The sequence below is a fragment of the Aegilops tauschii genome, chromosome 5 (genome assembly GCF_002575655.3).
Source record: "Aegilops tauschii subsp. strangulata cultivar AL8/78 chromosome 5, Aet v6.0, whole genome shotgun sequence".
Lineage (NCBI taxonomy): Eukaryota > Viridiplantae > Streptophyta > Magnoliopsida > Poales > Poaceae > Aegilops > Aegilops tauschii.
In genome coordinates, this window is record NC_053039.3 from 474,211,575 (window position 1) to 474,235,673 (window position 24,099).

At 46.8% G+C, this 24,099-nt stretch overlaps 2 protein-coding genes across 2 annotated transcripts; one reads left to right on the top strand and one right to left on the bottom strand.

Moving 5' to 3' along the window:
• The first annotated feature begins 2,735 nt into the window (after window positions 1-2,735).
• Window positions 2,736-7,956, top strand: LOC141023035 (uncharacterized). Its single transcript, XM_073499338.1, has 8 exons — window positions 2,736-2,754; window positions 3,083-3,147; window positions 5,670-5,816; window positions 6,211-6,284; window positions 6,381-6,721; window positions 6,804-6,952; window positions 7,075-7,127; window positions 7,926-7,956. The coding sequence occupies exons 1-8, from the start codon at window positions 2,736-2,738 to the stop codon at window positions 7,954-7,956; spliced, it is 879 nt and encodes a 292-aa protein (XP_073355439.1).
• Window positions 7,957-9,370: 1,414 nt separating this feature from the next.
• LOC141023036 (protein FAR1-RELATED SEQUENCE 7-like) lies at window positions 9,371-10,756 on the bottom strand. Its single transcript, XM_073499339.1, has one exon. The coding sequence runs from the start codon at window positions 10,754-10,756 to the stop codon at window positions 9,371-9,373; it is 1,386 nt and encodes a 461-aa protein (XP_073355440.1).
• Between the last annotated feature and the right edge of the window lie 13,343 nt (window positions 10,757-24,099).

Below are 24,099 nucleotides of genomic sequence, written 5' to 3' on the forward strand. Positions count from 1 at the left end.
ACACGCCACCGTTTTGACCGCCTGCGCACGCCGCCCGCTCGCCTGCCGGCATTAAAGGCCGTCGTCGGTCCGCCTGCGGCACCGATTCCCACGGAACCGCCTAAAGTTATGCGCCTCGCTGACCGCTTTGACCGCCCTGTGCATGCCGCCCCCTCGCCCGCCGGCATTAATCGCTGACACCCACCCCCGCTCCCTCCAGACGCCCTATAAAAAGCCGCCCACGCCCGCCGTTGCTCGCACCACTCTTGCCTCCCCTTCTCCTTCTCCCTCTGTCATTGGCGTCGCTTCTCGCGCCCTTCCTCTCCCTCTCGTCGGCGATGGCGCGCCCCAACCTGACGCTGGAGGAGGCGGAGGAGCTCACCCACTTTGTCATCCCCGTCGCGCCCGACGTGCACCTGCGGGCGAGCTGGCGGCTGAGCGTCGACGGCATGCCGGTGGCGCCGGAGCCCGAGGTCGACACCCACATCTTCGCCTGCACCGTCGGCCTCTATCGGGCGCGGCTGTCGCCGGAGGAGCTGGAGGACCCGTAGTAAGACCCCAACCACCCCGGGTGGGCGGACCGGCTCGCCGACGACCACGAGCGGCGCCTGTACGCCTACGCCTACGCCTGCCCGCGCCCGCCCATGAAACACAACCGCGCACGGCGGCACCACCTCTGGGACGGGCGTACCTTCGAGGAGGTCGCCGCACCGTACCGCGTGCCGGCGGCCGCCATCGCCGTGCCCGCCCTGCCGAGCTACGGCTATGAGCTCTTCCGGCGCGGCGAGGTGCGCTCCACCCGCGCCCGAGTCGACTTCGCCGCCCGCGCGCTTGACGCCAGCCCAGGCGGTGACCGCGGTGCTGTCCGCATCGACCCGGAGAATGCCGCACCGTGGGCAGGAACGGCGCCGGGTCCAGCCGCGCCCCTCCGCAAGAGCCCGAGCAGCAGCCAAAGCTGGCATTGGTGGCGGAGTACAGGCCGTTGGCGGCGGAGGCCGGCGACCCGGACGACGTGCCGGGTTACCTGACGGCGATCCGGGAGACGGAGAGCGTGCCGCAGCCATCCCCGCTCGTCCAGGAGTACATGCAGCTCGCCCCGGTCGCCGTCCACCCGGAGGACCCGCCGGACTTCCCTGGCTAACACGCCACGGTGGAGGACTCGATGGCTATGCCGGCCGCGCCCGCAGCGCCCGTGGAGCCCCTCGACGACAGCAGCAGCAGCGACGACGACGACATGCTCTATGACGAGGCAGACTTCGGCAGTGTCGAGGACGAGTAGTTTAGTTTCGAAATGTCGTTTAGTTAAGTTTAATTTCTAGTACTATCTAAATATTTCTGAAAACTAGAATGAAACATCTAGTGTTTGAATGGATGGTGTTAAAAAATTGTTTAAATATCGAGTGTTTGAATGGATACCGTTATTTAAAATTGTTTAATTTTAAATAATTATTGTAAAAAATTAAAAAACACAAAAGAACGACACACAATAGAATTAAACTTGAAATGGAAAAAAAATTAAAAACACAAAAGATAGATTACATAAGTAATAAACATTGAAAATTAGAAAAGTAAATAAAAAATGAAACAACGAAAATTTTTAATTAATATTAGCAAAAAAGAATCAAAAGAAATTAAAAAAAGACCGGCGGCCCGGAGCCGAGCGAGGTGTAGTAGGCCGATCCCGATAAAGTCGACGACGAAAGGGAACGCTTTTCGGCCCCGCAATGCCCACGGGCCCAACGAGGCGGCAAAGAGAGAGTAGGCGAGGCAGTGTTTTTTTAGGAGTACGGCGGGGTAGGGCGGGGCGTGCTATTTAAGCCGGTGTGGGCGAGCTCCGGTAGGTGAGGTGAGACTAAAATTAGACCTCGCCTCCCGCGGCGCTGCACGTACTGCCGAGATGGGCCGAAGTCGGTGGGCCGCGTGGGCCGCCTGGAGGGCGCGCGTGCGAGCGGTTGAGGGCGCAGGGGTGGTGGGACGCGGTACAGTGGAGGCACACTTGTTTAGTCCCACCTCGCCCGCCCAAGGACGCCCCGACCGGCTTAAATAGCCGCGTTCGTGCACCCTGGCAGCTCTGCCCGGGCAGCTACGGCAGTGTTGTTAGGACAGTGTAAACTCAAATCATATCATTAGTATCTATCTTATTTTTGACAGTTTGCCACTCTACGCAAGTTTGTCTCACCTCACTCAAATTACATCATTAGTATCTATACACAAAATTTCATCGTGTTCCGAGCACAAACTCATGTCGCGTCACGTCCGAGGAGTGTGTTTCGGTTTCAGAGCGGGGAAAATCGTAGAAAATTCTCGGAGGTTGGGAATGCCCCGAAACTTGACATGCTTGCTTGCCATGAGTGTACAAACGTATGAAAAGAATTGGGTCCATTTGAAGGATGTCGAAAAAAACCTCCGTCGGGACGGGGCCTTCGCTCCTACCAGAACGGCGTGCGCAGAGGAAGGTCATTTTTTGGCAATCTTCAGAATGACCCCAAGTTTTGCGACAGGGTAGGCATGCCCACCGTAGGACCCCACGCAAAATTTCATTGTGTTCCGAGCACACACTCATGTCGCGTCACGCCCGGGAAGTGTGTTTCGGTTTCAGAGTGGGGAAAATCATAGAAAATTTTCGGAGGTCGGAAATTCCCCGAACCTTGACATGCTTGCTTGCCATGAGTGTACAAACGTATGAAAAAAATTGGGTCCATTTGAAGGATGTCGAAAAAAACCTCCGTCGGGACGGGGCCTTCGCTCCTATCAGAATGGCGTGCGCAGAGGAAGGTCAGTTTTTGGCCATCTTCAGAATGACCCCAAGTTTTGCGACAGGGTAAGCATGCCCACCGTAGGACCCCACGCAAAATTTAATCGTGTTCCGAGCACACACTCATGTCGCGTCACATCCGGGGAGTGTGTTTCGGTTTCAGAGCAGGGAAAATCGTAGCAAATTCTCAGAGGTTCGAAATGGCCCGAAACCTGACATTCTTGCTTGCCATGAGTGTACAAACATATGAAAAAAATAGCGTCCATTTGAAGGATGTCGAAAAAAATCCGTCGAACGTGTAAAAAAGTCTTTCAGCGTGGATAGTCATACCTTGCAACACTGATGCAGGTCATGCAGTATCACTCCACAACGATTGTGGAGTGACAGAGCAGAACCTGCATAAGCATAGTGAGGTATGGCTACCACGATTAAAGACTTGATGTCATATACGGATGCAGCTATTTAAACACATTATTCGTTGTCAAAACTAGCAATGTGGGACTAAAAATAGAGCACTGTCGGGGGTTGCGGCGCACATACGAAGGCCCGCCCCACCATGGCCCGTGCGCGTCATGGGCTGCCCCGTGCGCGCCTTTTCTGGCCACTATAGGCTAACTTCTTTTTATAAATGGTTTTATCACCACATTGATTGTGGAGACTCATATGTAGTGGTTTAAATAGTCACACAAAATTTTAACGTCCAGTAATTATTGCTTTATATTACATGTATACGGATCCAGATGGTGTAGGTGTTGCTTATCAACAAGCAAAGCAACACGTACATCATCCCTTCTGGGTAAGTATACCTGTGCTATGATGCAATTTTTTTTATTGTTTTTGTATAGTTGTGAAATTGTGAGATAAAATCTAGAATGGGCGGATGTGTTGAGACGATCAGGATATTAAATTTTCTGTCCGGGTTGAGTGACGATGATCTGCCGGCACCCGCAGCCAGTCCGGGTTGAGTGTAAAGTCAAGTCATATAGATTAGACATGACATTTGACTATTTTGGAACATCAGAAAGGATTAAAAAAACACAAGAATAAAAAATCCTGTAGTGTGGATGGATTTACCTCAGAAGACTAATGTAAATTTTTGCTGTGACACTCCATGATTTTGGAGTGCCACAGCATCATTTACAATTGCCTAGTGAGGAAAGGCCGCCAAACTAAAGGATTCAACATTATACGTAGAGAACGGTATTTAAACAGGTGATTAAGCGTGCCCAGAAGCAATGTGGGACTAAACGATTAGCAGGTTGGGCGGTCGCCGCCGTGGCTTTTGCTTAATGGGCCCTCACGTGTGCGCCGCAAACGGCGCCCAAGTGGACACCGTGGGGGGCCTATCCTGGCCCGGCCGTGTGCGTCATGCGCGCGGGCAGTTGTAAAAAAAATTATCGTTGGCAAACAAACCAATGTATACTGTTTTGTGTTCTTTAATGAAGAAATTCATATAAAACGAATGTAATGCCGAAACGCGACCAGCTTTTGCATGCACGTGTGAGTGACCCCCACCGTCGCCCACGCCAAATTTCAACGGAATCGGAGTATGAACGGACGTTGTGTCACGTCCGGAGACCCTTTTTTGGTATTTTCACGGAGAAAATCATAGTAAATGCATCGAGTGTCGAAACGAACCGAAATTTTGCATGTGTGTTTTTGTTGCACACTGTAGCATGTGAAAAAAATGGTTCCGTTTCATGACTTTGCGAAAGGGAACACCTCATGGATGCCCGTCCCCCCTAACCGATACCTCAGGTTTCTACTGCAACTACATGTCGACATGGACGAAACGCACCCAACTTTTGCATGCGCGTGTGAGTGACCCCCACCGTCACCCATGGAAAATTTCAACGGAATCGGAGTACGAACGGACGTTCCGTTATGTCTGGAGACCTTTTTTGGTATTTCACGGAGAAAATCATAGTAAATGCATCGAGTGCCGAAACGAACCGAAATTTTGCATGCGTGTTTTTGTTGCACACTGTAGCATGTGAAAAAAAATGGTGCCATTTCATGACTTTGCGAAAGGTAACACCTCGTGGATGCCCGTCCCCCCTAACCGATACCTCAGGTTTCTACTGCAACTACATGTCGACATGGACGAAACGCACCAAACTTTTGCATGCGCGTGTAAGTGCCCCCACCGTTGCCCACGCCAAATTACAACGGAATCGGAGTACGAACGGACGTTGCGTCATGTCCGAAGACCCTTTTTTGGTATTTTCACGGAGAAAATCATAGTAAATGCTTTGACTGTCGAAACGAACCGAAATTTTGCATGCGTGTTTTTGTTTCACACTGTAGCATGTGAAAAAAATGGTGTCGTTTCATGACTTTGCGAAAGGGAACACCTCGTGGATGTCCGTCCCCCCTAACCGATACCTCAAGTTTCCACGCAAAAAATTCATGATACAAGAAGAAACTGGCTGTAAAGGTCTTATTTCACTTAGACCGGACGATCTGTTTTCAATATTTGGGTTTAAGAATGAAGGTGGGGATGTTTTTTGCATTCTTGTGACGGAAGGAAAAGAGTTAATAAACAAAATTCCTATTCAGTAAATTCACAAAAAAATGGTCAGATAATGATAGATGACTTGATGAAAAAAATTGTGAGGAATAAATCCGCCGACGATGAGTTTCTTCGGATGGCTGTTCTTGTTTTGTTGGGACTATTATTGCACCGATGTCGGTTGTCTCCATACCAAAGGACTACTAGGCGTTGGTGCATGACGTGAAGCGGATCAGCACGTTGAACTTTAACGTGTTTACTTCGCGAACTTGTTTGACGGAGATTGATAAACTTAAGTAGGACGGCCGTGTGAGGCAATGGCCATGTGGCAACCTAGCCCTACTCCAGGTATGGTATTAATAATGCTACTTAATATTCCTTCATGTTATGCGTTCGTAATTTATTTTGTCATTTGTTTTGTAGTACTTATATTGGGAGAAGGTGCAGCCAACCGCCGGCACGAAATATGACCCGTTGTCGTTGCAAAGTCCCCTAATGAAAAACTGGACTGAATCTAAAGCGGAGAAACGAGAAAAGTACGACCTAGACAATGGTGGTGGTCATGGATTGGTAATATTCTAATGTTTATTTAACTATACGTTGATGATCCATTCAAATAGTTATGTACTTATATTTTCATTACATACTCACTTTGCAGATAGATGACTGCATTACGAATGAGTATAGAATGAAAAAACTTGCATATCAACATGCTGAAATCAGTAAGAAACCTAGTAGCCGAAAGTCATCCGATCCGTTACGGGAAAGAGAAAAGTGGATAGTGTGTCCGAGGTCCCTCCTAACCTAAAGCGTTTTATGAACCGGGTTATGAATGATATGAAGGAAATTCGTAAGGAATTGCTTCGTATGCCGGAGGTATGCGCACACGTAACAATTGGGCAACTCTATTAAATTCGCTAAATTGACAAAAAGTTATAACATGTTACTGTGCTTACTTTTGTAGAGATTGTTAGAGAAAATGAATAAAACAGGTGTGCGGTACAAATCAGGCACAATGGCACAGGAGGAAGAAAATTTGTATGGATAGAATAGTGAGTCCAAGTATGAAAACAAGTATCCTAATAAAGAATTTCAGTACGATGACATACACACACCTAATGGCCAAAATGGCAGTGGGAATTATGATTTGGATTCTGAAGGAGGGGATTCGTTCAAACTCAGTACTGGTCACTTGAGTAGCTATAAGGGTGAGAAGGATGATCCTATAGATGTCCTAGAGCAGTCAAAAAAAAAAGAAGCATCATATCTAAAAACAGATGAAATAGAAGTAACAAGATGGGAAGTGGAAACAAATGAGCAAGAAGTGTCACAGGGCATGTCAGATGATAATAGCGAGATAGAAGATAAGAAGGAGGTGATTCTAGGGAAGCGAAGGCGGACTGTGTCAAAGTACCAGAAATCTCCTTATGTTAAAAAGACTCCGAAAAAACGTGCGAAACGTTCCGCGAAAGCGAGTAAGTTAAACACGGTATGAATATTTCTTTGATAATTATATATTCAAAAATTGTACTATAACTTTATTTACTTGTGTTGTAGAACTGCTTAATGAAACAAGCCCTCAGTTTGATCATTCTGTGGATGATGTGGTGCGTGCAGCTGTGCAGTACGTGAAAGCGTACGATCACTCACCAAAACATAAGAACCATGAAATATTCAACAATGGTAAAGATGAAGGACTATCTGCGGCAAGAGCTTGCCAGATAATTAACCATGCATGGTTATCAGGTGATGTATGTACTTTAATTGTCATGCTTATTTCATGTGCTAACTATAATGCATCCATGTTAATTTTACTCATCTATTTCAGGTAATTGACGCTTATGTGACGTACATATCGGATTCAAGTATCGCCAAGGATAGGTATCTTGTACCCACACATAGGTCTTACTGGTTACAGCACACTCGCCCAAAGTTAGTGAGACGAGGGAAGTCGATAAACGATCCACAAGGTTTAGCACATGCAAATGAACCTCTCAACAGATGCATGACAGAATATTTTGCAAAACCTAAGGTATCGTTTGCAATGCAGAATTGTTTTTACATGACTATCATATGTGAAAGGCGAGCTTAGTAACAATATTTGAATTTTAAAATAGGCTTATTTTGCTTTAAATAATGATAAAAACCATTGGATTACATCTGTTATGCACACTGGAAATAAAGAGTTCCAACTTCTTGATTCAGGAAACTCGTTGAAAATTTTGTAAGTTTCGTAATCATGTGTGTACAATTAAGCTTATAATTGTTTACCGTATGTACTCAACGTGTTTGTATCATTTTTTTATTTTCAATGAGAACAACTTGCACGAGATATCCAAGATGCAAATGATAGTGCAATTATGTCGTTCCCGGATGTGTCCGCATGTCCTTTAGTCCTGTACAACATGCTTCAACAAGATGGCAGAGTTACATGTTGCACGTGCTTTCGAAATAAATTAATTGATTCAGTGTTGTCTTACTTAACATGCTTTGAAAGTTGCACTTGTGGTTTTCGAGCAAAGGAACTCATGTGGGTCGTTCATCCTTCGCTGTTTTCAATACTGGGACGGAGAAAAATTTATAAGCGCTTTTTCTCAGGTGGGTACATTTTCAGTATGAAAAATATTACATCATACTATATATAAGTGTTAAATTAAAATAATTTTAATTGTTTTTCAGGAATCTATTGATAGTTCGAGAGAAAGAATGATAGCTGGAATTATTTTGTCCCCATAAAATAAGCTTACAGAAGTGAAGAACAAAGTTATTCGACTTGCAAAGAAGAAAAAGAAATAAAAATCTCACACCAGAGTACTACGCGGGCTTCGAATTTACTTGAATGCTTATGAAACAAGATTGAAGATTGTGTGTGGATGTTTTATTTTTTTTATGTGAGTTCTAAACATTTTTCACATGTCAAGATTATGTCGCGTGACTGATTTATTTAACATAGATTCCAAACATTTGAAATTTACAAATTTATTTTATATTTTGCGTTGAATGAGTGTTTGCGCGAATGTATGAAGTCGGGGCTTTAAAATACCCTGTTGACACATCGGGATCACGTGTCGAAGGCGAGCGTCGCCCTTGCCGCGCGTCCGGTGCTCGCCTGGAGATGGCCCGCGACTGTGGTCGCCGAGAGAAGGCGAGCGTCGCCCGCGCCGCATGTCACGTGCTCGCCTCGTGCTACTCAAATGGCGCCACGTGCTCGGCGCGAGATGGCCCGCGTGGGGGCGCGTCATCTCGCGAGCCGGCCCACGCCGCGCATCGCTCCCGGGTTGGACGGTGCGGCCCCGATGTGGATTCGCCCTCTGCCCACCTGCGCCCTCTGCGCCTGAGGGCGTTGTAGCCTCTGGATCGCCATCGGCGGCGGCACCTGAATCATCCTCGTGCGTTGTGCCCCTTAGCGCCGACTGGCGCCACTCGCGGCCCAGCGGCTGTTAACTTTTTTAAAAAACGAAGCAACCGGCGGCTGTAGAACGCTTCTGATCACCCAACATCCAAGATTTATTTATTTCTAAAGAAAAATGTGTATATCACATATCATATTAAAAACAATGACTATAGTGCCAACAAATATATATTCTAAAGTAAAAATGTGTATGTCGCATATCGTATTAAAAACAACGAGAATAGTGCCAACAAATATGACATAAGTACACCGATTACAAGTCTCCCGTAGCGATGTGCCAAAACAAATTTGTAAGTAAAATTCTTTATTACAACCAAATAAATCATCAACTCTATTCAGAAATTGTTCCACGTATTCAAACAATCCTTGTTATCATCGTCATGCCATGTTTCTGCATGGAAAGATCATAATATATGTCAAAATTTTGTAAACAATAAACTAAACAACAAAAGTATGTTAAAAACATGTGTACACATACTTTGGATTCTGAGGACAATCGTTCTTGAAATGACCTTTTGTTCTACATAAACCGCATAGGCGTACAGGAGGTTTCTCATTGAAACAGTCTACTGTATTTAGTCTCACCAGGTTCCTTACCACGGCCTTTGTTATTCTGCTCTTTCATTGCTCCTTTCGTATTGACTTTCTCTGGATCACCAACAAAAACATAATCTTGATCCAGCACAAAAGCATCGTCATGCGCAACCCTATGCTATCTCACACAATCTTCCTCCTCAACGTCGTTGTTTGCTATCACATCCTCGAGAGCAGCCTTGAGTTTGTCAAATAGAAATGGTCTATGACATGCCGCATGAGATGCTTCCGCAGACAAAATAGTCAACTCACTGTACTTAGTTCTATCCTCAGTACCTGCCCATCCCCATGCGAAGAGATCGCTAGTGCACTTCACGGGTAGTCCACCTCTAGCATTCTTGGTGAATCTTCGCAGCACTAAGCACTTAGGTAAGTCCTTCATGTTCAATCTGGCCAAAACATAAAGAACATGCTTGCATGGGAGACCTTTACGTTTCATACTATCACAACTACACTTCACTGTTTCTTCTGAGTTAGTAGGTGTATAGTCCACTTTGAATCTCAGTTGCCTGTTATTTTTCCATGCCACTATGAATCTCTGACTGACGGCTCCACTGAGTCTATCTATGATCTCAAGATCCGCTGCCTTCTTCATTTCTTTCTGCAAGAGGTAAAAGTTCACCCCAGTGAAGTCACGGGCAGCGGATTTCTCAATGCATTTGAACTCGTCAAGTACTGGTACAGGGAGTGTCTGTGTGGCCATGCAGTCGTCGTATGACTCGTTCTCACGGAGCCGAACAATGCAGTTCTCATAATGCACAACCATATCAACAATTGTCATGCCAGAGTCAAGATGTAGATGAAGGCAAGAGTTTAGACTCTCGCTCCTCTGGTTATTCCGCATAACAAGGAGGAACCCACCGGTGAGATATGACGCAGCCCAAAGCCTTTTCTTCCTGTACATCCTACGCAACCATGTTTCAGTTTTCCCCGACTCCCATTTAGCTTTAAAAGCTGCCCATCTCGCCTCAAACTCATCATGTTTAGTAGCATAGTAAATAAGAGACCTGAAATCCTTAAGGGACTTGTGGTGGAGGTGTTTCTGCATGCTCTTCTCTATATGCCACGAACAAAGTCGATGCCACACGTCAGTAAGGACCTTCCTGATGGCCCTTATCATGGTTGCGTCTCTGTCAGTAATTACAGACCTCAGCTTCTTCTGATAGTGAGCTCTCAAGAAGGTCTGCAACACCCAAACATATGTATCCTCGGTCTCATCTGACACAACAGCACAACCGAACACAGTGGTGCAACGATGATTGGTTAGACCAACAAAAGGTATGAATGGCATTCCGTACCTATTCATCTTATAAGTGATGTCAAAGACGGTTACATCACCGAAGTCAAGGTAATCCCGACGTGACTGAGAATCACACCAGAACATGTTCTTCAGCTTGCCTTCTGCGTCAACAGTGTGCTCAAAGAAAAAGTCTAGATCCCTTGCCTTACTCGTCATCATGATCCCAATCACAGTGTCTGCATCACCCTTTGCTAGCAACTTCATTTTCTCCCTATAACACATGTTATAAAGCTTCCTCCTCCCGAAACCAGCCCTTGCATATGATCCAATGTTTTCTGATCCCAGCACCTGCCATTGCTAAGATCTCGAGCTTCTATTATTCCTTTATCTGATTATGAGACTAAAGATATATAACTTCATCCGGTCTAGCAAGAGTGTGACTATGATCATCGCTGAAACTGCTGACATACCAAATGGAGCGCTCTCTATCAAGCTTCATAGTTAGATGGGCCTCGCAATAACACCGACTCTACACTCTCAGCCCGCGCTTCTTCCCTTCCATGGTACAAAACTTGGCATGTCGTTTCCTAGCCCTCGAACAGAGAAACCTCCTCAAGCGCCTACGCGCGTCGACACCCTTCACATATTTCAAGTTGTCCCTCCTAATGCAGAATCCACACTTTTTCGCATAGTCGTTATAGAAATCATATGCCTCCTCGTCTGTCCTGAACGTCGCGGACATCACCATCCAATGCCTGTCCAGTGATTCTTGCTGGTATTCATCGCACCCAGTGTCAAAATTGCACTCATCACCATTGGCATCGTCATCATTTTCGCACGGGCCACCAACCTCTCCCTGAAAAAAATGCAAACAACCTTATATGTCAGTAAGTTGTTGTATGAGGACTATCATATGTATTCACTTTGCACTACTTACTTTGGTCGAGCTGTCATTATAAGATGCATCGATATCGTTTTCGTCATTGGTATCATCGAAGAAATTCCACTCATAGTACCCTTCCACATCCATCTGCGCAAATTTTAAATATGATATGTAAGATTTGATGCGTTTTTCATGTCACTTTAAACTAACTAGCATAATTTTAAACTTACATGGCTACCGCTTTCAGCATATGAATCATCTACATCCATATCCTCATTGTCATCATCCCCTCCTACCTGTGCAAAGTCAAACAAGTACATGTTAGTGTCATCGCGGATGCTTGTATTTAATATGCTTGACAACATGCAGACCACTTACATTGCCACTGTAAGACTCATCCAAACTCATATAATTTTCCCCGTCATGTTCGTCTTCATCCAATGACAATGATCCGTCCTCGCTACCGCCATCATCACCATAATATCTGATTTTCGCCTCCATCTATACACGTTTATATATAATCAAAGATCCATTGAAACAACACGTAACATCGTCGCAACTAAAATCCGTTTTTAAATCACTATGCCAGCAGCTCGCGTACCTCATTGCCTTCGTCAGACATGACAATAGCGTTGAGATTCGCCGGAGGCTTGAGGGCGAACAACACGCCAAGCAGACGACGGCGGCGGCGTCTGCCTGACCTAGGTGGTTGTCGGCGTCGAGTCGCGCACAATGCCTCGATATTACTAGGTGCTGCCGACGACTTTTTTTCCCTCGGCCAGGTACTGCTGGAGATGGCGGCGGCGGCCGAGGCGAGGGGAAGATAGGGTTCGCCCGATCAGGCTTTTTTTCCACTCAAACCACATGGGCGTGCGCAGCGGGCCGGCGAGCAGGCGGGCTCTCGTACACCGGACGGGGGCGCGGACGGGCGGGCGTACGCGACAGGCCCGTACGGCAACGCGGGCGGGCGTACGGCGGGCGGGTGTTTTAATACGAGGTGTGAAATGACCCCTTATACGTTGGGGGGGGGGGTTGTACGGAAGGGCACCTCCAGAAATAAAACCGTAGAAGACGATGGGAGCGGATGTAAAGAGAGACGTAGAACCTACATGTGTGGCCACACCGGCCGCGCTGGCCTCCCAGAAGTATGATGATTAAAAATTGTTGAGAGTTGATAAACTTAGTTTTGGTCATCGTTGCAATTAATAGGAAGTAATAAGGAAAGAGAGGTTTCACATATAAACATACTATCTTGTACATCTTTTATGATTGGGAGCACTCATTAAAATATGACATGCTAAAGAGTTGATGTTGGACAAGGAAGACAACGTAATGGGTTTTGTTTTCTTATATCTGAAATAAAGTATATTGTCATGGATCATCCAACATGTTGAGCTTGCCTTTCCCCCTCATGCTAGCCAAATTCGTCGCACTAAGTAGAGATACTACTTGTGCTTCCAAATACCCTTAAACCAGTTTTGCCATGAGAGTCCACCATATCTACCTATGGGTTGAGTAAGATTCTTCAAGTAAGTTGTCATCGGTGCAAAGCAATAAAAATTGCTCTCTAAATATGTATGATTGATTGGTGTGGAGGAACTAAGCTTTATACGATTTTATGATGTGGAAGAAATGAAAGCGACAGACTGCATAATAAAGGTCCATATCACAAGTGGCAATATAAAGTGACGTTCTTTCGCATTAATATTTTGTGCATCCAACCCTGAAAGCGCATGGCAACCTCTGCTTCCCTCTGCGAAGGGCCTATCTTTTACTTTTATCTTCTACCTTATGCAAGAGTCATGGTGATCTTCACCTTTGCTTTTTACATTTTATCCTTTGGCAACCACAGTATGTTGGAAAGATCCTGATATGTATATCTAATTGGATGTAAGTTAGCATGAGTTATTATCGTTGACATTACCCTTGAGGTAAAAGGTTGGGAGGCGAAACTATAAGCCCCTATCTTTCTCTGTGTCCGATTAAAATTCCGTAACCACAAGTATTGCGTGAGTGTTAGCAATTATCACTACTAGGAAAAGGGCTATAGATGGAATGGCCACTAATGGCGCACTATACATGTGGTGCGCCATTACTAAATACTAATGGCGCACCATGTGTCGGTGCGCCATTAGTAAATTTTTTTTTTAATTTTTTCAAAACTACTAATGGCGCACCATGGGATGGTGCGCCATTAGTAGTTCAACTAGTAATGGCGCACCATCCCACGGTGCGCCATTAGTAATTATGTTTCAATTTTTTTTATTTTTATTTTTTAAACTACTAATGGCGCACCGTGGGACGGTGCGCCATTACTAGTTCAACTACTAATGGCGCACCACTCCCACGGTGCGCCATTACTAGTCGCACCACTCACAGGTGCGCCATTAGTAATTTTGTTACAAATTTTGTTTCAATTTTTTTTTTGAAAAACTACTAATGGCGCACGGTTGGGGTGGTGCGTCATTACTAGTTGAACTACTAATGGCGCACCACCCCAACGGTGCGCCATTAGTAACTTGGCCCATTCCACCGAATGCACCGCCCCCCCCCCCCCCCCCCCGCGTGGACCGCCTTTTCAGTTTTAAAAAAAATAAAAGAAAATGATGGAAATGTAAAAAAATAAAAATAAAATAAGATTCCCATGTGATATGTGGTCTAGTTGTTGGGAAAATTAACAAATATGAATTTCGACTTTATTTGCAAAATCTCTCTGGAATTTCTTAAAATGGGCATAACTTTTGCATACGAACTCGGATGAAAAAGTTTTTTATATGAAAAATCATCTACTCGAAAACCCCGTTAAACATTTTCAAAATCCTCAAAAACCTAACAGAAAAAAGATACGGGGCTTTCAAGATCTGGAGGCAAAAAAATTCAAAAAATTTCAAACTTACTAGTGGCGCACCGGTTGCTAGGTGCGCCACTAGTAACAGAAAAAAAATATTGGTTTTGAATTTTTTTTGGATTTTTTTTCAAAAAATGATTCGTAATATGACAGGGAAGTTTGAAATATTTTTCAAAATTTCATCATAGTCATGAATATGAACAAAGTCCTAGACATCAACAAGGTTTAATAGGATTGATATGATAGATATATCAACAAGTGGCTGTCAAGTGAGGTGGTGTTGGGGTTGGATAAAACCGCGAAGTTAAGCGTGCTCGGGCTGGAGTAGTGTGAGGATGGGTGACCTTCCGAGAAGTTTGACCACTTAGTGCGATTTGACTTGAAATTAAGCATATTGACCTGAGATTAAGCCATAGTGACCAGAGATTAAGAAAAAATATTTCTGAAAAAAAAATAAAAAAAAATTGAATTTTTTTTTAAATATTTCTGAAAAAATATTTGAAAAAAAATTGTTACTAATGGCGCACTTCTATGTGGTGCGCCATTACTAAGTCCGATAGTAATGGCGCACCGTGGCATATACTAATGGCGCACCACTGGTGCGCCATTAGTAAAAAAATCTAGTGGCGTGATGCTAGTGGCGCACCAGTAGTGCGCCATTAGTAGGCAAAACTGATGCGCCACTAGTAGGCCTTTTTCTAGTAGTGTATGAAAGACTAAATGATAGTTGAGTATGTGGACTTGCTAAAAAGCTCTGACATAGGCTCTTTCTGATGTTATGATAAATTGCAATTGCTTCAATGAATGAGATTATAGTTTGTTGGTTCTCAATAAAGTTTGCATTGTGAATTGATTATTACTTGAGCGTAAGAGTTCATATGACAATATCCATACATGTTGCTGTTATGAGAATAATCATGATGCCCTCATGTCCGTATTTTATTTTATCGACACCTCTACCTCTAAACATGTGGACATATTTATCGTTATCGGCTTCCGCTTGAGGACAAGCGAGGTCTAAGCTTGGGGGAGTTGATACGTCCATTTTGCATCATGCTTTTATATCGATATTTATTGCATTATGAGCTGTTATTACACATTATGTCACAATACTTATGCCTATTCTCTCTTATTTTAGAAGGTTTACATAAGGAGGGAGAATGCCGGCAGCTGGAATTCTGGGCTGGAAAAGGAGAAAATATTAGAGATCTATTCTGCACAACTCCAAAAGTCCTGAACCTCCACGAAAGTTGTCTTTGGAAATAATAAAAAATACTGAGTGGAAGAAATACCAGTGGGGCCCCACACCCTGGCCACGAGGGTGGGGGCACGCCCTACCCCCCTGTGGGCGCCCCCTACCTCGTGGGCCCCCTGTTGGCCCTCTGGTGCCCATCTTCTGCTATATGAAGTCTTTCGTTCAAAGAAAAATCATAAGCAAGCTTTCGGGACGAGACTCCGCCGCCACGAGGCGGAACCTTGGCGGAACCAATCTAGGGCTCCGGCAGAGCTGTTCTGCCGGGGACACTTCCCTCCGGGAGGGGGAAATCATCGCCATCGTCATCACCAACGCTCCTCTCATCAGGAGAGGGCAATCTCCATCAACATCTTCACCAGCACCATCTCCTCTCAAACCCTAGTTCATCTCTTGTATCCAATTCTTGTCTCCAAGTCTGGGATTGGTACCTGTAGGTTGCTAGTAGTGTTGATTACTCCTTGTAGTTGATGCTAGTTGGTTTATTTGGTGGAAGATCATATGTTCAGATCCTTTATGCATATTAATACCCCTATGATTATGAACATGAATATGCTTTGTGAGTAGTTACGTTTGTTCCTGAGGACATGGGAGAAGTCTTGCTATTAGTAGTCATGTGAATTTGGTATTCGTTCGATATTTTGATGAGATGTATGTTGTCTATCCTCTAGTGGTGTTATGTGAACGTCGACGACATGACACTTCACCATTATTTGGGCCTAGAGGAAGGCATTGGGAAGTAATAAGTAGATGATGGGTTGCTAGAGTGACAGAAGCTTAAACCCTAGTTTATGCGTTGCTTCATAAGGGGCTGATTTGGATCCATATGTTTCATGCTATGGTTAGGTTTACCTTAATACTTTTGTTGTAGTTGCGGATGCTTGCAATAGAGGTTAATCATAAGTGAGATGCTTGTCCAAGTAAGGACAACACCCAAGCACCGGTCCACCCACATATCAAATTATCAAAGTACCGAACGCGAACCATATGAACGTGATGAAAACTAGCTTGACGATAATTCCCATGTGTCCTCGGGAGCGCTTTTCCTTATATAAGAGTTTGTCCAGGCTTGTCCTTTGCTACAAAAAGGATTGGGCCACCTTGCTGCACTTTATTTACTTTTGTTACTTGTTGCTCGTTACAAATCATCTTATCACAAAACTATCTGTTACCTATTATTTCAGTACTTGCAGAGAATACCTTGCTGAAAACTGCTTATCATTTCCTTCTGCTCCTCGTTGGGTTCGACACTCTTACTTATCGAAAGGACTATGATAGATCTCCTATACTTGTGGGTCATCAGCCATCGAGCCCGTAGCGCCGAAGTTCAACCTGTGGTCGGCTTTCCCAATCACCTTCGACCGCAAGGACCATCCGACCAGTATCCGTCATGGAGGTTCAGCGGCCCTGGTACTGGACCCCATTATCGATGGGTACCACCTCACAAGAGTCGTAATGGACAGGGACAGTAGCCTCAGTCTAATCTACGCAAACACAATGAGTAAAATGGGGATCGATCCGTCAAGGATCAAGCCTAGCAACACCACCTTCAAGGGGGTTATTCTGGGCGTACAAGCCTGATGCTTAGGCATGGTAACTTTGGAAGTGGTATTCGGCTCACCGGAAAACTTTCGAAGTGAATACTTGATCTTCGGCATAGCCCCATTCTGCAGTGGCTATCACGCCCTCCTTGGCTGAACGGCATTCGCCAAATTCAGCGCCGTCCCGCATTATGCATACCTCAAGCTGAAGATGCCTGGTCCTGCGGGTGTCAGATCAACGGAAACACGGAGCGCTCGCTCCGGATTGAGGAACACACTGCGGCCCTGGCAGCCGAAAGCCAGTCCGTCGCTAATAGGCCAAGGCATCAGCCCACCGTAAAGGGAAAAGATACACTTAAATGGTCTCGAGCCCGATCCCCGTCATGGGAACCTGCCTTCGTTCGCCGCAAATACGGATACGCTCCCCACGGCACGCCCGCCTTCACCGCGCTTCAAGTGCCTCCTACGCACAACTTCGCGCTCAAGATACCATGGGCGCCCATGGGGGCTTATAACACCATCTGTTCGGCTCAACCAAACTATGGAATCACCACGTCCTTGGACGACAACAGGCAGGACTCCAGACTCGCTTAGCATCAAGCTATAACGGTAGGACTACATCTCAAGGTCCCTATTGAAGGCACCCCTCGCCAGCACACGGCGTTCTAAATGGATGTCCAATTCACTCCCCTCCACCTCGCAGAAGGAAAGGCACAGACGTGTAGCAGGGCACAGTTGAGGCTTCGATCCACACATCAAGGCCCTTCCTCTGTAAAATTTTCTTTTCTTCATTATTATAAACAGCTTAGCAGTTCGAATTGTACGGATACACGTCCAGAGTTTGTCGAAAATAAAAACATCTTTTACGGCGTTCGAGCATCCGCATTATTAGGCCATCTTTCTTTCCTTTCTCGTTTTTCCTGCTCTTCGCACAGCTGGGCATGCACACATTGTGTAATAACTACAAATCGGTTAATTGACCAAAGGCCTGATTTTCGCATCAGATCTACATATTAAGTCCGGCACCACTTCTCGTTGAGTGTTCGGCCTCTCGGATATTGCACTATATGCATTAGTTCCGAACTATGTATTGGGTCAATAGTTGGGTTGCCCGGCTCCTGTTCTTGCCCTCTTACGGTCCGCACATTCAGCTAAGAAGGTAAAGAGAGAACCCCTGTGATTGTGCTTCTGGCTAGTCCAGTCAAGCACCTCAGGGAAGAAAGCCGAAAACTGGCCGTCATAGTAAGCGAGAACTAGTCAGCGATCGGACGACAATTGTTAAACTAAGAAATCATTGGCGATTTATCCGTATCATACGTAGGGTTCGTCCTAGCACAAACCATATGATTATAAAGGCACAACTTGGCTCTCACGTACATCACAAAAACCTGGGGGCTAGTCACTAGCCCTCGCCATCAAGCTCCTATGGCTAAGTGAAAGCGATAAAGCCGTATAGTCTGATTGCCTAGGCTCTCTCTCGCACTACCGCCTTGGGGCACCGAGACGTCTGCTAAGAGTAACAGTTCATAGACGAAACACCCCTCGTAACATTCACTTGGGGGCTGAAGCCGATGAATGGTAACTTTTAAAATAATAAACGACTGCACAGGAGTCAAAACAAACACACCATAATATCCAAATGAACCGCATTATAAATCAAAAGGGTTTGATCGACAATTTACACATTCACTCAATGATTACATCCTTGGAACACTGGGCCTCTATCGCCCGAGCACCATCCATAACCTGTGCAAAGTACAGTTTGGGGCGGCAGTGCTCCTTTCCAACTGGCGGAGGACCAGTGGCCATATCCATCGGCTTGATCTTCAGTAAGTACTTCTTACCATTTGCGATTTGCCCCATTTGGCGGAGCTCCTCCCGGACACCCCGCACCTCCGTTCTGGCCTCCTGGAGCTCTTTCTCCACCTTGGACAACTTGGAGGACTGCTCCTTTTGCTTTTTGTCAAGGGCCTCACACTTCGTGACGGCATCCTTGAGCTCCACCTGCACTTCGGCCACTCTAGCCTCATGCTTCTCTCTGGTAGTCTTCGGCTTCTCAAGTTCGGCAGTCGCCTTTTCGGCAGCCGCTTTCTTCTTGGCCGCTTCGGCCTCGGCCTTCTTCAGCGTCGCCTTCAGACTCTCAACCTCCGCGGCGGCAGCTGCACGAACCAAACACCATATGCTCAGCATACAGTCTGGACCGTAAGTATCCGACAGTGTTCACTATGTACTTCGACAAGAGCTTACCTTGTGCCTCATCAAGCCGCTTGTTGACAAGGTCAAGCTCTTCATCGGAGCGTTCAAGCTTCCGATCCATCTCCTCCAGGACAGAGGCATTAGCAGCCGCGTCCAAGGATGCTGCCTGAGATATCAAATCAATCACGACACTTTAAAAGCTGGCCTACGGATATTTGACCCTCTGCAACGTTTTTTTGCAAACCTCACATAGTTTCGGGGGCTGATATACGGTCTGCTCATAGTTTGACTAAAAAAATGTAAGGAACATTTTCTTGGGAAAGGTACATTACCTGACTCACCTCAACACCTATTAGAAGGCCTTGGACGGCGTCGTTCAGTCCGAATTGGACTGACCGAACACCCTGTAGAACCACACCCATGTGGGTGCGGTGCTCGTTGACGATGACGGAGTTGTTTACCAGCTCCTCCAGTACGCCCGGCCAGCCCGTCACAGCCTGGTGGTTGGCGTCCAGCGTGGGTGGCGGGATCAGCACCATTCAAGGCCTTGGGGGCTCAGGTGTAGTCTACTGGGAGGGTCCGGATGGACCGGACCCTCCTCCCGCATTAGCCAGGAGGGACGCAACCTCCTGGTCTTCGGTGACCGAGGCGTCAGCCTCGGCCATGGTGGCTTCACCCTCCTCCCCCGTGCTCGGGGTCCTTCGGGACAACACTTCCCCAGCCTCTTCAGGGATCAAGGGACGTGCGGAGCGCGCCGTGGATCCGGTGTCCGCCAATTCGGCGGGTGGAGACGTCCCCTCCGAGGTCTGCTCGGTGGCGTGGCCGCGTGGTGGGCTGTGACATCACGCAATCGGCTTCCATGAGTAAGGGACTGTTAAAAATAAAGCAACTAAAAATGCCAAAGTACGTACCTGGCAGTAGGGGGCTTGACCAGGCTCCCTATCCGGAACATTCTTTGACGCCACAGACTCCTCTTTGGAGTCTGAACTATCGGACAGGACCAGCTTGGGCCGGCACCCCCTCTTCTAGGCCCGAGGAGGCTCCGCCTCCTCGACGCCTCCAGACGCCGCCCTCTTCTTGGAGTGGGAGGAGATGCTCTCCTGCTTGTCCCCCTCCTCATCCCCATCTTGGGCAGACAGGGCAGCAGTGTCTCCGCACTTGGTGTCCGGACGACTTCTTCGGCGGAGGCCCTCTCTGGCCTTCAGTAAATCCTTCATCTTCTTCCCTTTCTTTTCTGGTGCCTTGTAAGGCACCACGACCAGCAGCCCCTCTAGTTGGGCCGATCGAGGCCCTTCGGGTAGAGGAGCCAGGCTACTGATCTTCTCAGACTTTTCAAGCCAGCCCTGTAAAAACCATGAACAGACATTTAGACCGGACTCTATGCAGTACGCCCTCCCAAATATGGACAGGGGAAGAGGTCAATTACCTTCTTCGGCTGGGTTGCGGCGTCGAGGCCGATGTCTTCATTCTCGGCTAGCCAGTCCTCCTGGGACTTGAACACTTGACCCCATACTTTGTCATGGGTTGTCCGTAGAGGTACTGCATGGTGGCCGGGTCATCCGACTTGTAAGACCACATGGGGCTGGCCCTTTGCTGGCAAGGAAGGAGCTGGTGCCTAAGCATTATCTAGACCAGGCTGGTCAGCTTGGCACCGGTCTCCATCACGCTGGCGCCGCGCTTCTGCATCATCTTCACTTCATTGGCGGACCCCCAGTTAGGGCCCTTTTGGGACCCCGAGGTCAATCTCGCTGGGGGGCCGGATCTGAATTCGGGAGCAGCCATCTAGGCCGCATCCCTTGATTCCGTGATGTAGAACCACTCCTTTTGCCACACCTTGACGGGGTCAATAAACCGACCGTTCGGCCATTGTACTTGGGTCAGCTTACTGATCATGGCTCCGCCGCAGTCCGCCTGGGCGCCGCTGACCACCTTAGGCTTGACGTTGAACACCTTCCGCCACAGGCCGAAGTGCGGCTGAACCCGCAGCAGGGCCTCACAGACGATGATGAAGGCCGGAATATGGAGGAGGGAGTTGGGGGCTAGATCATGGAAATCGAGCCCGTTGAAGAACATCAACCCCCCCCCCCCCCCGAGAAGGGGTGTAGAGGAAATCCCAGCACCCGGATAAAATGGTGAAGGAGTACTACCCTCTCGCCGGGCATGGGCGTGGGGATGATTTGGCCCTCCTCGGGGGCCCGATGGGCGATGTCGGCCGATATGTGGCCGGGGCGCTTCAGCTCCACGATGTCGTCGTTGGTACGGTGGAGGCGTCCGACTTGCCATTTGCGCTAGATCCGGCCATGGCTGGGGCTAGGGAGGAGCTAAAAGGGAATCACTGCGGAATAACAAAGCAGGGCGTTAGAGCTCTAGAGATTGCAAGGACAACGGCGGGTGGTGGAAGAAGGTGTGAGGCGTTAACTATAGCTGATTCCCTCTTTATAAGCCACGGAGGAGCCAAGCGTCCCCCTTTTCACGTCGTGGGCTTCTCCACTTCCTGATATACACGCAATGTTGTGCACGGGTGGGGGAATCGAAATCATTGATCATATCCCCTAAAAATGGGGCACGATCTCTGCTTTGATGAGACGTGTCAATGGAGGGGCGGCCTCGAGCCGCGCATCAAGAACTGCCAGTCGTTCGACATTATGACCGGCCACCACCCTTCGCTAAAGGTTGTTAGGCGTGGGCACTGTTCACACTTGAGCACTTTGGCCTTCAAGGCTAAGTAAAGTAGACACTTCAGATTCCGAACACCACCAAAACTCCGAATACGCACACGACAAAATGAAGAACTCGGCACACAAGACGAAGACCATGATATGTGCGGACGTCGGATACAAGCCCTAGAGTTAGAGGCTAGTTCGGGGGCTATTGAGGGAGTCCTAGACTAAGGGGTCCTCGGGCCGTCGACCTATTACATATGGGCCGGACTGATGGGCCACCACGGGGCCATGCTAGAGTGCGGACTCGTGACCAGACATGAGATCTTCGGAGTCGTGCTGTGCCCTCCAAGTCAAGATCAGCGTGACCTTTCCTTCATTGTAAACAATCGAATGTAACCCTAACCCTAATGGTGTCTATATAAACTAGAGGGTTTGGGGCTTTAGGGCTAGAGCTACATCCTTCACCTCATCACCCTAGGGTTTAGCTCGTCTGATCTCGAGGTAGATCTACTCTGTAACTATACCATACATCAAATACAATCAAGAAGGACGAAAAGTTTTACCTCTTCGAGAGGTCCTGAACCTGGGTAAACACCGTGTTCATCGTCCCTTGTTTCCCATTGATCCTAAATCCACAGCTCGGGACCCCCTACCCGAGATCCGCCGGTTTTGACATCGACAGTAAGATCTTGAACCGATATACATATCTCTCCTAGTTCTTTCCTTGCTGTATAGTATTAATTGTATATCCAATCAAGCAGATGCATGAAGAGCAAGGACTCTCATTTTGCTAAGGAACACAGTTCATGTTGTCTTATTTTGGGCTAGGAAACATGGTTCATATTGCCTGGTCGATAAGATCATGTTCATATACTAATTACTTATGCCAGGCTGCCCCCTCCTAATTAATTGCCATAATTTTTTGCTACTTATTCCCTCAACCTTGGGCTATATATGTTCGTATACAGCAAAGCCGAATCATATAATCACATCAAAAACTATAAAAATAGAGGACAAATAATGGTCAACTCGTCAAAGCAACCAATCTGAGAGAACCAACGGGTCGAAGATCCCCTCGATGAAAACCCTCCAGTGGTGATTCATCTCGAAATGGGAGAGGCGTATGACTAACCGACCAACTCGTCCACGAACACAAAGGACGAGGTGATTCATGAGGGCATGAGAGAGGTGATAACCCACAAGTATAGGGGATCGCAACAGTTTTCGAGGGTAGAGTATTCAACCCAAATTTATTGATTCGACACAAGGGGAGCCAAAGAATATTCTCAAGTATTAGCAGCTGAGTTGTCAATTCAACCACACCTGGAAACTTAATATCTGCAGCAAAGAATTTAGTAGCAAAGTAATATGGAAGTAACGGTAATGGTAGCAAAAGTAATATTTTTGGGTTTTGTAGTGATTGTAACAGTAGCAACGGAAAAGTAAATAAGCAAAGAACAATATGTGAAAAGATCGTAGGCATTGGATCGGTGATGGAGAATTATGCCGGATACGGTTCACCATGTAACAGTCATAACATAGGGTGACACAGAACTAGCTCCAATTCATCAATGTAATGTAGGCATGTATTCCGAATATAGTCATATGTGCTTATGGAAAAGAACTTGCATGACATCTTTTGTCCTACCCTCCCGTGGCAGCGGGGTCCTAATGGAAACTAAGGGATATTAAGGCCTCCTTTTAATAGAGTACCGGACCAAATCATTAGCACATAGTGAATACATGAACTCCTCAAACTATGGTCATCACCGGGAGTGGTCCCGACTATTATCACTTCGGGGTTGCCGGATCATAACACATAGTAGGTGACTATAGACTTGCAAGATAGGATCAAGAACTCACATATATTCATGAAAACATAATAGGTTCAGATCTGAAATCATGGCACTCGGGCCCTAGTGACAAGCATTAAGCATAGCAAAGTCATAGCAACATCAATCTCAGAACATAGTGGATACTAGGGATCAAACCCTAACAAAAGTAACTCGATTACATGATAGATCTCATCCAACCCATCACCGTCTAGCAAGCCTACGATGGAATTACTCACGCACGGCGGTGAGCATCATGAAATTGGTGATGGAGGATGGTTGATGATGACGACGGCGACGAATCCCCCTCTCCGGAGCCCCGAACGGACTCCAGATCAGCCCTCCCGAGAGGTTTTAGGTCTTGGCGGCGGCTCCGTATCGTAAAACGCGAT